Source organism: Stegastes partitus, unplaced genomic scaffold (genome assembly GCF_000690725.1).
Source record: "Stegastes partitus isolate 25-593 unplaced genomic scaffold, Stegastes_partitus-1.0.2 Scaffold1540, whole genome shotgun sequence".
NCBI lineage: Eukaryota > Metazoa > Chordata > Actinopteri > Pomacentridae > Stegastes > Stegastes partitus.
In genome coordinates, this window is record NW_007579271.1 from 4265 (window position 1) to 18143 (window position 13879).

The 13879-nt window shown below is 40.8% G+C and overlaps 1 protein-coding gene across 1 annotated transcript in view; it reads right to left on the reverse strand.

Annotated features, from left to right (window-relative positions):
* Positions 1 to 1442: 1442 nt before the first annotated feature.
* Positions 1443 to 13879, reverse strand: part of LOC103371188 (serine/threonine-protein kinase 3/4-like) — a 45268-nt gene continuing 32831 nt past the window's right edge. Inside the window, exon 11 of the mRNA XM_008300427.1 lies at positions 1443 to 6537. Within this exon, the coding sequence (XP_008298649.1) occupies positions 6379 to 6537 (159 nt within the window). The 3' untranslated portion in view covers positions 1443 to 6378. The remainder of the gene's footprint in view (positions 6538 to 13879) is intronic.

The window sequence follows — 13879 nt, forward strand, 5'->3', positions numbered from 1 at the left end:
CGGCTGTGGCTCTGGTGGTAGAGCGGTTTGTCTTCCAATCACAAGGTTGGCGGTTTGTTCCCCCGCCCCTCCACAGTCAAAGTGTCCTATGGGCAAGACACTGAACCCAAAGTTGCTCCCAGTGGCAGGCAGCACCTTGCATGGCAGCTCTGTCACTACTGGTGTGTGAATGGGTGAATGAGAAACACATTGTAAAGGGCTTTGGATATAAGTGCCATTTACATTTACCATTACAATTTTCTGTCATTGATGCAACAATGAATTCTGAATTTTTACCAGAAATTTCTAAATAAAAATGTGAGGACATCTGTCAGTGAGCTGAATGCAAGTGAACACAGGTCGAGCAGCAAAACAAGGACTTTAAACACAAGTCAGTTTATCAAACAATGTGTGAAGGAGCATAAAGTTAAAATGATTTGGAAAGGCCAAGTCAAAGTTCTGACCTCATCTAATTAAAATGAACATAAAGCAGCAGCGTCGGCTGGGATAGGCTCCAGCCCCCCCACCCCAGGTTTGCATCCTGGTGAGGACACCCGGGATCTTTCTGCGTGGAGTCTCCATGTTCTCCCCGTGCAGTGTGGGTTCTCTCCGGGTTCTCCAGCTTCCTCCCACACAGTCTAAAAACATGCTGAGGTTAATTGGTGATTCTAAATTGTCCGTAGGTGTGAATGTGAGTGTGCTTGGTTGTCTGTCTCTAAGTGTAGCCCTGTGATAGACTGGTTACCTGTCCAGGGTGTCCCCTGCCTTCACCCTGAGTCAGCTGGGATAGACTCCAGCCCCCCATGACCCTAGTGAGGATTAATCGGTGTATAGATAATGGATGGATGGACTTTCACCACTTAATTTTGTAACACTGGAACATTTTCTTCAATAAATAAATAAATAAATAATGTTTCCTTATGTGGTTAATTGTTTTCTCTTTGTGTACCTTCGGTGTTAAAAATCCACATTTTTAGTTATATTTAAGGAGAAATATAGAAATTCTAAACATTTTTACAAACTCCACTCAAGCACTGATGGAGCTGGTAAAAGTCCATTTCTACGTCTACGTGTTAACAAATGTACGAAAGCACAAATTTAAGTTTTTCAATATTTTGATGGTGTATAATTCAACATTTCATGAAGGAAATATCTTTTTACATCAGTTCAACGTGAGCAACTAGTTTTTAAATACATGCTTCACCTTAAACTCCAACAGGGACATGATGCAATATTTAAATGAAGTGATAGAATAAATAATATCACATATATAACACATATAACATATATATAATGTAACATCCCTCACATGCTCTAATCCTGTATTCACGTCTACTTAAATAAAAAGCTTAAATCAGGACACAAAAAGATGACGTGAGTGGAAACCCCCAACTACAAAACCACCAGAACTCAAAAATCTAAATCTTAAACTCTGTACGTTCAAGAACGCAAAGACAGAGACCTCGTGTTTCCTTACTTTTTATTTTCTTTGTTAAACAAGCAAACAAACAAACAACATATACAAACTAAATACCGGTGATCTCAAACAGATGCCTGACCTGCACTGCACACTTTAAGGCAGACACACTTCAGGAACAGAAAACTGAGACGATCCTGAAAAGAAACCGTTTTGCACATGAAGCAGTGGGAACTCGTGGTTCTGGAGTCTGGGTGGCTTCTCGCTCGCCTGCAGTTTGCCCAGAAATCTGATAAGGTGCTGAGGCTGAAAACATCAAATTAATTTTCTCTTTCTTTTGTAGTTTTCTGTTTACCGTGGAGGCCAATGTGTCTACATTTGAACCTTCTTACCGGGTTCATACTTGAACACAGAGCTGATACTAAACTGCACATTTTCTACAATATAAACCAAACACCTGCAAATATGAGAAACAGGCAGAACTAAAAGAAAGTACTGAAGACGAAAATGAATAAATTAGATGCTTCCAGTGGCGAACACATGAGAGAAGATCATGTTTCAGTAGCATTTACACTTTGTAACTGAGTCACTCATTAAATAAACTGAACTGGTTGTGCTACTGATATGCAGATTAATCCCAGTTCTTTACCCGAAACAAGCAAATATATTAAAACAGAGGCAAAACAAACATCGTCCACTAAAAAAAACACAAAACAGAATTTTCAACAAAAGGTAAGTTCACTGCTACTTAACCCTCTGAACCCCAAAACCTGCCGGCAAGTTTGAAAAATATGTCAGAAACTGTGGAAAAAATGGTCCTTGAATGAATCGTATGTGCCGTAAAGTTCCGTTGGGACAATATCAAAGTTATCGTTCATCAATATCACTTGTTTGTTATTTAACTCGGCTGCAACTAACAGTCATGTGACAGAAAAATGGCTCGAATACGGTGCAGACGAGCAACTAGTTGGACATTCAGCATGGTGAAACATGTCGCTGGAGCTGATGTGAAAAACGTGGTGAACATGCACAAACTTAAATGTTACAGAGGCGCCATTTTGCTTCCCTACTACTGGCACTAACACCTGTGTTGTACATATTTTTGAAAAATGTTGTGCTGTTTCCGTACAGGTGCAGAAGTTCATATCACAGTAAAAACCCACAGTAGCTGAAAATGACAAGAGCAAAAAAAAAACACCCAGAAACAGCTCGAGGTTCAGAGGGCCAAGACGAAGCAGTGGAGTCACTGATAACCATCCAGTGTGGAGCTTCTAACTCCCCAAACCTTGAAGGACCATTACAGGCCAAAATAACCCAATAAATACCTGCAGAGGTTTGTTCTGGCCTCATTAGACTCCAGTTTATTGAGACTTTAAAGATCCGTTTTGTTCATTTAGAAAAGTCAAACAGAATTGATTCCACGACATCAGGACAGTTTCTTTTCCGTCTGTTCTTCAGTGATTTCGACTTAATTTCTGACGTATCAGCAGAGCAGCTTGTGCATCGAATGAAATAACAATCAGGCTCCATGATTTTTTAATATTTGCCCTTTTTCCACGACAAAACCAAATCAAAGTGACCAGTTTCTAGTTACTGACCACTCAAAACAACAACAACAACAAACAACAGTGCATCCAAAGTTGACAAGATAAGGCAGAAACAAGAATCCCTTTTGCTTTTCAACAGAAAAATGAAATGAATTGTGCTCATGAGTCAAAATGTTCCAGAAACACGGGAGTCCTGCACCCAAAGACGAGCTCGGACAGTGATCTGATATCAAGCTGAAGGACTTCTCTCCAGAAACGTGACGTTTGAGAACTGCTCAAGATCATCAGCCGATAAAACGAAACACGATATACGCACACAAACAGCCGAGTGTCGCTCATATATACAGACGCAGCTCTATATGAAGAATCTCAAGAACTATCTACAGTCATTTCTCACCACTGCTGTCCTTATCTTACACCCCTGAGGAGTTTAATGACCTGAGAAGCTTTGTTTTTAATTCCCTCACGCATCCCTGTGATCAAAACCGAACCGCCTCCTAGCCGACCGCTAAACCTACGTACAAAAATAGAACTTGTGCTTTATGCTGGATGTGCACCAGATATGTCTGAAGCGCTGGAAAACACGAGCGGTCAAGTTGCTCCGAGGAATGTTCGAAGTTAAGTTGGATGAGACCCGGGTGGACGCCAGCTCCTCACGGAGGCTGCCGTGCCAGATCAAACTCATAAATCCAGGAAGTACGAGGTATGTTAATACAAACCGTACATCTGTCAACCCAGGTCTTTTTTTTTTTTTTTTTTTTTTTAAGCTTACTCAGGATGAAAAATAGATGCTAGAAACTCAACTAAAAAACTGAAAACACTAAGAAGGGCACTGGTGGTGAAAGACTGCCGAGCTCGCTGAATTCCCTTTAAACAGTCAAAACACTCAAAACATGAACCTCAGCTCAGGAAAAATAGCTTTGACTGAAGATTTGTGATGCATTAAAGAGCCTATATTCTGCACATTCACAGGTTCATAATTACATTTTTTGGGTCGACTAGAACATGTTTACACGCTTTAATGTTCAAAAGCACTCGTGTTCTCCTGCTGGACACTGCAGCAGCATGTCTTCTGTCTGAAACTCTTTAAGCGCCCCATCCGTCTGTTCTGACGTCTCGTTCTTTGCTGTTGTGATGGAAATGTGTTACATGCTGATGTAGATATGTAGCTGAAGAAAAGCCTGGACTTTAAACTAGACGTTTGATGCAGGTGAGGAGACAGTGACTGCCTTTGACGTGGACGTTGTTCTACACACAGAAAGAAGCTACGACCTAAAAGCAGAATATAGGCTCTTTAACTGAAGTCATGTTTACTTCTGAACCATGATCATCCAAAAAGTTCCGATCCGGAGAGCTAAAGAGGTCAAATTAGCCAGTAAACTGAAGATTCAAGGACAAATTAGAGGAATATTTTTACGTTGCTTCCATCTTTCCCTAATTAGCATTTATCAACATCACATCAACGTTTAGCAAATACTGTACTGATGAAGTTGGTTGAACTACAACCCCTCATGTGGGCACCAGGAAGCTGCTGCAGAAACACAGACTGCAGGTTAATATCGTAAAACACTGCTCTACTAATACATATATATATGTGTCTGCTCATAGGAGAAGGTCTTGTGTCTGTTACTCTACAGTGTAAAAAGCCTTTTATTTAATGTAAATACAGTTTAGTTTGGGTGTTTTTCTTTTCAGTGATTTATCAGAACAATTCAAGGACAATGTTTTCACTGATCCCATCTGATGATTGTAAAATCTTCTGTGTAATTAGTCCTGTGAAGGATCAGTGAAGTTCAACAAGACAAAAGCATAATTATAGAAAACTGAAGCATTGATCCACCAGCTGCCCTTGTAAATAAACAGTTTAAGGGGAAACTACCATAACGAGAGAGGCGTTAAGTGTAACTTGAGTGAATGGGGTGTTTTAAAAAACCTAATTCCACAAAAATCTCTGAGCTGAATCATTTTTCTGCTTCTTTACTTCACGCTGATGATGCAGGAATATGAGAAAATGATCTTCAGCCGACAGAGGATCCAAAAAGAAAACGTGTTGTGAGGCACGACGTTAGACATAATGACCAGGGTTTCCTTTGTAACAGCGAAGACTCGTTTGTAAACTGAAAACACGAGTTGTGAGAAGGGATTTCCACCGTGGCTGCATAATCAGCGCTGAAGCTGAGCAACACGTACCGAACTGAAGAGTCTTCATACAGGAAGCAAGGCTAAAGGAAATGACTTCTCAGTGAAGAAATCAAACTGTAAATGCACATCACGTCATCATCATCTGTCAAACACCAGATAAAGTTACTAATGAATCCTGTCATCTCTGCTCCTTTAACGACTGATACCAAGCGCTTGGTTTGTTACTTCTCACAGATCTCAAATCAATCATTTTAATTCTGTATTTTCAGCTTTTTGTTTTCAAAAATGGATCCTTTTCTTGACTAGATACTATTCCACATTTTCACAGTCTGCAGAGGGAAAACTAAGGACTCGAGCAGCATCATCGTTTGCCAACAATGACGGGAAACAGCTGAGGAATGAACAGACGAGTACCTACGCTGAACATCAGCACTTACAATGAAGCTGTACCACTATGACGTAAAAATAAACTACACGTTATGAGATCTGATGGGCTCTTTAAGCATTTTCACCGTGGCTTAAGACAGCTGAGTGCAAGCAGAAAGAAACGTTTCTTACATTTTTCACACCAGAAATGCCGTTCAGTTCTTTGAGGAGGGTTTAATTGAACTTGATTTCCGAATTAATGTGGCTGTCGTGTCAGTCTGGGTCACGCTAACGTTGTACTGGTGTCTCACCTCCCTAAACTCAGATGGAAATAAAAGAGTTCAAGACTAAACGCTTAGCTCTGCTGTCTGCTGGTTTGTAGAAGCTAAAGCAGTTGGCAAAATGTCCGTTTCAGGTCGATAATTTATGTTTAATTTCAACTGGACTCAAAAATGATTGATGTAAAAATCTGCTTTCTTTGAATAGCCCCCCAAAGAAATGCTGTTTCCACGAATCTGTACAATAAAGGCAAAGAGCGCAACGTTAGCATTCAGAGACACAACAGCCACATTAATGAGGAATACAACAGGTTGTAAAGAAAACCAATTCTCCCGTAAAGGCTCCAGATTATCTCAAGAAGGGGGCAGAAAAAAAAGGAACATGGATCTGAAATCAAACAACAGTACATGTCAATAACATTCTGTCAAACAGAGAACACTTCTCTGGAAGTTCTTCTTTACCAAAATCAGCAGTTTGACATCCAAAGTGGTGATCATCACGTGTCCCTGCATCCAGCTGCATCATCTCACGACCAGTTATTAGGATGAAGAACTCTCAGCACAGCCTCAGTGACGTTCCTCCGGCCCGCTGCAGAATCCATGAGGTCGGTTCTCCAGCCGCCGCCGTGAGGAGCGCCGCGGGTCCGTCTCAGAAGTTCTGCTGCCGCCGCTTTTTGGCGTCGATGGCGTCGAGGATGGGCTGCCTCTTGGCCTGGTAGCGCTGACGGATCTCCTCGATCTCCTGCTCCATCTGAGGGTCCAGAGAGGCGAGTCTCAGCCGCAGCTCCTCCACCGACCACGTACTGACCTGCACGGGGACACACAGCGTCAGGGCTGTCGCTCTGCTCCGACTGTATCCTGCAAACACTGGTACAGTCGGATCAGTTCCTCACTAGACTGTAGGTGTGTTCCTGACAGGCTACAGCGTGACCCCAGTTATGAAAAACTCTGGTACCACTAACAGATGTGCTGCAGCCGGGAACCAGGCCCAGTCACACCAGAACTACAACACATAACTGATCATTTCTATTAACTGCAAACTATTTTGATCAGCAATTTTCAGTCTGAGTGGTCAAAGTCAAACTTCTCTGATTCCATCTCCTTAAGGCCTCGTCCACACGTAGCAGGGTGTCTCACAAAACAAAGATATATTTCTATAATTTGGCCTGTCATCCACACGAAAACGCACAGTTATGGCATTAAAAACGATTCTTTCAAAAACCGAAGTGAAGATTTGCGAATCCTCCGTTTATGTGTCTGCATGTGGACGTCAATAACGGGAGTTTAGGTTTCGAAACATCACTGCCTGCGACAAATTATGTTCTTTGCATCACATATGCGACTTGTGTTTACGTTTGGAAACAGTGTGGACGCCCTCAGAACTGTGTTGGCATCCTCTCTGGTCCAGGCCCAGATACCGCTCCACGTACAAGAACACAGGCGAAGGACGGTTATTTTCCACCACCTCGCCATTCCACGTCCGAGGCATGTTCTCTGTCAAAGACGCCGACGCCAGTTTTGGGTCAGACCGGGACGCACTGGGAGAACTTTGAGACGGAAATCATGGCGTGACAATTTCCTTATGTCCCGGTCGTCTCTCCTGTCGTCGGAGTTATTACATCCTCACGTAGAATATGAATGTGCTTAAAAATGCACTTATGCGGTTAGGTGTGGATGATTTTTTTTCTAAAAACGAGGTCGTGTGTACGCAAGTTTTTTTTCTGGACGGAGGGGGCAGGATAAAACCCTGCTACGTGTGGACAACGCCTAAATGTGATTATTTCCTGATTTCTTTACTCCTCTGTGACAGTAAACTGAATATTGTGGACAAAAAAAAAGACATTTGAGAAACAGTTTCTGACATTTTGTAGAACACGCAACACGTTGACTAATCACGTAAATAATCACCAACAATGATAATAACCTTAATATGTAGTCTTATCACGTTCGTTAGCTTCTCTGCTAACTGCGTTTGCTTCAATCTCGTGCTGCTGTTTGATTCGATGACTTGAAGCCTGCGTATCGACAGGTACCCAGTCCATTAATGGACACTTAAGAAAATCTTTAGCACAACCTCAGAATATCTCACGTGTGACAGCAGTAACCGAGGTGTCTGATCAGAGTCTCTATTTTAGTCGCTTTCAAAGGCCACATCTATTGACATTTATTCAATCTCCGTGTGTCTGTCGGAGGCCTCAGATAGGGACCTGGTGCCTGCTTTAGCTTCTCCCCCGGGGATTCCCCCTCTCAGCTTTTACCAGCAGCAGCACTACGCTCTCAGGCTATTTATTACCCGCAATCGATGGAGCTAAAATAACACCGGCGTCCTAGTCCACGAGACAGATAACCGTGAGCAGAGGGTGGAAGGTCCTCCAGCTGGACGACACCAGGGTCAAGCTAAAGCAGACGCTGAGGACCAAAACCTCAAATCACTGTCAAACCTCCATGTTTACCGTAAATCCACTTTTTTTCCAACACACCCTGGTAGCTCAGTGAAGCTTATTGTTTACAGGAATGCTCTAAATAAACCTTTATTTCTGATTAAGCTGTTTGGAAAATGATTTAGCAGAGCAGCAATTATTGATTCACACTTGAGAAGCTGAATGTTTACACATCGGAAACATTCTTAACTAATTGAAAGGATTCATTGATTATTAAAATAGCTAAATATTCTCCAGTCAATCAACTAACTGACTAAATTATTTATTATTTTAATAATTTAGTGGTCAATTTAATACATTTTTAATCTAAAAAAAAAAAAAAGAAGTATCCATTTCAGATCATTACATTTTTGCTTGGACATTTTCATTACAAATCAACTAAATCACCCGACACACCTTCACATGCGACTCTCGATCGACCGTGCTGTAGATCCAGCTTGTGGACTTTTACAGATTTCCAGTTTAGGAGACCTTGATAACATCATATTATGGAAATGCTCATTCTGATTGTACTATGGTTCATCCTCACAGCTTGCTGCAGCAGCTTTTCTTTGCAAACAACTACAGAAGAACACTTAAAGTCATTAAACATTTAGCATTTGAGCTAAAAGCTGACAAACCGTCGAGCTCTCGTGCTTCACACACACATGCACACACACCAACACAGTGCCAATGTCAAGCTTGTGTGTCTGTTTGGGAGATAATGTGAAGGTTTTTCATTCACACGACTCCTTCTCTGTTAGAAGTGAACTGAAGTGACGTTACAAGTCAACAACAGAGTAGAAGATGGGAACACAGAGTGAAAGGGTTTTTAAGGATCCTACTGGTTTCCCCACAAACACAGGCAAATAACATGTCACGTGTTTGTGTGGTGATGATCGAGACTTGTTCCAGCATCTGACAACGTCCCTGACAGTGGGGGGTTTATCTCTCCTCTTCTGGTTTCATGGCCCACAGCTTTAGAGTCTTGCTCCATGTTTTGATCAGTGTTGTTTTCAGATGCAGTTGTTTTAGAAAAAACTCGATGAAGGCACCAAACACAAGCTGTTCGACACCAAACTGCACACAGACAGTCAGAGACGAGCTGGTGAACACAGTGGAGCGATTAGCAGCTAAAGAGCCAAATAGCTGGTGGAGACCAAACACAGAGCTACAACACTGAATACTGAACTTCTTAGTGGCTACAAACACAACCCCACATGAATCAAAGTTCTGCTACAGAAAGTAAGGTTCTACCTGAGTCGTAGTCACAGGTTGTTTCTACAAAGCAGAACGCGTGTTATTAATAAGGATGCAAAAAATTCCAACTTGAGATTGCATTGTGGCTTTTGAGTCAACAACATTAAAATAGGGTGCTCATGTAGCCACACAGCTTCTCTGACGGTCATTCCACATCAGATCATCCTGTTGTTCTGCTCAACCAGCTCTGGTTGGCCTGAAAACTTAATAGAGCAAAATATGAACTTTATTATAGAAATCTGTCAACCTTTGGTTTGATACATCAAATACTTTCCAAGACTTTCCTTTGTTTTGCTTTTTTTTAAAAATGCCACTCAACTGACTTTTAGCACAGTTTTGACACGCATTAAAAGTTGAGGCTTTATTTGAACACCAATATCTCAATAACTATTTAAGATAAATGCCTGAAACTCCCATTGTGTCATTAATTCATCTGCAATATTGGACAAGAAGATCAGATCATTTCTAATCTCTATTTATGGCTGAAATATATATACAGTGCTGCCCACTTAATGTCACACTGATCTACAGAATATCCCATTTCTAATCATAAAATATCAAAGTCCTGAATCACTTCCTATATAACCGATAGTAAAACAGCCCCTTTATTGTCATAGAATAATGTCATAATCCTGGTTTTTGTCAGAACAAATTTCCCCGAAATTGATTCTAGGAATAACTTTTGCCCGTTTAAAGTCACAGTCGGCCAATCGTTAGGGCTCACGGGCTGAGCATCGGTCATGTGTGTCAGACTATCACTCCGGTCAGCTGCGGAAAGCAACGTGTTTGTTTGTTTGTCAGTTACCTGCTCACCTGAGATCTGATCACTGAGTTATTCACACACTGTCAGTCCATCTTGAAGCCCACTTACTGGAATATCCCGGATATAGTCATAATTCCATCCTGGACCGAGGGAATGATAATAAATGGGCAGCACTGTATAAACAAAATTGAAATCCCATCTATAAGCACACTTCAAAAAACTGATAATGCAAAAGTCAACTAGGGATATTTCCTGAACCACATGTAGCTGCATGTCCCAATAATACAAAGCTTAATATGTCGAACACTTCATGATTTAAAACACATGGTCCCCAAAATGAAAAGAGATGTATTTTCACTTAATTTTCTTAACTTAATTATTGTTATTGTTGTATAAAATATATGTTATATTGATTAAAAAAAAAAAAAAAGTGAGCTTCTACAAGATTGAATTTCCCTTCTGGGATAAATAAAGTATTTTTTCATTTCATAACTGATTGAGCAGGTTGTACAAAAAAACAAAAACACTGCTAGACGGCCTAACCAGACAGGACAGAGGTCTGGAGGTTCTAAACTGTTTTTTTTTCTTCTTTTAAAGGGGTATATTTTTCTTTTTTTCAACCTCACAATTTCAACAGATGATATGAGATGGAATAAATAGTGGTCTGTTTTTTGCACCATTTCTCTGCAAGCAGGATCAGACAAGAACTACAAGGGAGGCTGAATTTCATGAAACTTAAAGAGGTGGAGAACTAGCAACAAAAAAAAAGTGTGGGGTGAATGCAGATCATGATCTTTAAAACAGAGAGACAGGGTGTTGGCCTTGGTGGAGGTCTGTGCCTTCTGAGTGCACTTCTACCTACTTGGAATAAACAGGCAACAGTAAAACTACACTTCCCCATATGATGGTGAAACTTTGCAATTAATATACGCTTCACATGCGTGACAAACTGGAGGTGCATCTACATGAACCACAGATTAACTCCAGCCCATTACACCACCAGATACTACCGGTGGTACTGTCCCATCTCTTGCCTTTTAGTTTGCTGAAAGCAACACTTGGTGGCTTCAGTGAGGAACAGGAACATTTACAAGAAGGAAAGGAAATCAGCTTTGCATGCTGTGATGAATAATTTTACCAAAACATAAACCAGGAGAGTTGCCGATATGAATTATATTTAAGTCTCTGTGAAAACCACCCCGACTTACAGACACACAGCTCAAAACACTGTCAGGAACCAAACACACAGTGTTTGAGTGACGACGGGTCTCTTGTGGATATTTAACTATTAAACTATGACCGAACATGTGACTGGTGATGGGTTCATTAATGGCTGAGCCTGCATCCTGAGATTTTACCTTCTGTCAGGCTCCGTTAGACAAGACTGTGATCTCCATTTGAGGAGAGACGAAGAACGGAAAAAAGGCTGCGGGGGGGATGAGAGCTGGGAAAAAAGAAAACCAATAAGTAAAGAATAAAAATAGACAGGAAGAAAAAAACGTTAGGAAATGGAAAATGGACAGAAACGAGCGGGAGGCTGGTTGTTCTATGTCTGCTTCTCATGAATAATGCAGGTTAGTGCTTTCACATCACATGTTCTGTGCTGCATTGTCACAACGCTGAACTGGCTGAAGACACAACCACAGTTTAAATGGTAAATATTAAGGCAGCTAAATACAAGCAGACAATTTTATATGTCATTTAAACATGCCTGAAAGTGACTGAAACAACTTTTGAAAGACAAAAGTGGCGTCCTGCACAGCAAAATGAAACCTAAACAGCAAGTGTGAAGCACAAACTGATGGAGTATCAACCAGCCAACACTGGTGTCCTGGATAACTGCACATTAAAGAAACATCTGCTAGCAAAATACAGAAATAGCAGAGTAGACATATCTAAAATTAAACACAGTCAGCATGAAGCTGTCAACAAGCTGCCTCGACGTATTAAAGATCCCAAAAGAAATTAGCTTCTTATCCTCACATTTGCAAGTCTAATGGGACAATAAATCCCCCCGAGTGGGATTTCAGTCATCAAGTAAAGTCTGTTTGATTTCCGCCAAGCTGCCTGATGCTCTGAATGCTGCAGCAAAGCACACAGGTATGTTGTGTTTCACTTCAACTGCCGTCATGTCCTGCTGTCTGAGCACATGAAGAGCTTCTGTGATAATAATCAGCATGTTTCTGCAAAACACACATATTGAAAACAGGCAAATCCCTTCTACTTAACCGAATGCTTCAAAAGTTATCGTACAACTTTTAAAGAGTATAACAAAAACAAAAGATAAGACAATGCTGCATTGTCAAAAGAAATGAACGAAAGGAAATCTTGATTGACTGGATTAACAGCGACTCTTCAACCAATCGACTGGTTGCAGGAAGAAAAGAATCTAAACATTTTCCCCAGATGAACTAAAGAGGCCGACAATCTGCGTGCACTCTACCTGCTAGCCTTGTTAGCCTAAATGATAATAAATACACCTAAAAAGCTAGTTTTTACAGCATATTAACACCCTACATCCACAAGCATGTCATCTTACACCAAAATTACACCGTTTACCAGAGACAGTAACTGTCAAAACCTAAAGAGTGTTGAGATTTTCAATTTTCAGTTCTTTATTGAATGACATGTGAAGGGCAGTTGGGCCATGGAAATTAACCAAACCTAAGCTTAAAATCCTGACACTTAAAAAAATAAATAAATAAAAATTTCTACACATAAATTACTACCAAAACTGAACTATCTGCACCAGATCCTGTAAAAAAAAAAATTCTGTGCACATTTGCTCATCCAGGAAGTAATTAGAAAGTCAGAACTTTTCAGCTGAACTGCAGAATGTTTACACAAAGCAAAGAGGAGACAAAAGAAATATGAAACATCTGGACAATGTGGAGTCGTCTTTTTTTTCCACCACACTATTTGTAACACCTGTGGGTGTTACGTGAAAAAATGTTGTACATGTTGACACCAGGTTTCAACTTTCATTTTTTCTTTTCTTATGATTTATGAGAATAGAACTATGTGACACTCCACAAAAGACTTTTCTGAGTTCTGTCTACTTCTAGCCATGGTTGTGCTGTTTCCATAGAGCTGCAGGACACAGTGAGAGAAAACAATGCAAAATATGAACCATCTTTAATCTAGTTTTTGTTGTTTAGAAAGTGTTTTGTGTTAAAGTCTTACTACTACTAGCCTATATTTCCAAAGTGTCGGCAGACAGAGCAGATGTAAATGTTTGAGTTATTTTCCATTTTGTCCTCTCACGTTCATGATATGAGAGGAACTTCCAGTTGACTTGACCCACATTGTTCTCTGACTGGCATCACTTTGAGATGATCCTTGTACTAAAGGTAACCCATGGTGAGTGTGCTCAGTATGAAATCTGACAGTACAGGTCACAGCAAGGAGAGCTCTACCTCTTGAAGATGGTGCTGTGTATTCGTAGTATGTGTGACAGTACGTGTGTTTCACAGCCAACACTTAGAATATTAAAGACCCAGCAGAACAAGAGTAAAAATCGGGGTCAGGCAGCGGTTACCTGTCACTGTCTGTTAGTGGAACAGCTTCAAATGCACTGTGGCACAGATCTAAGTCTCAACAGATGCACGTAACACCACAGATACACAAAGCCACAGTCCCACCATCAGATGCTATGAAGCCGCATGTCTTCACCATAACACACACACACACACACACACACACTTCAC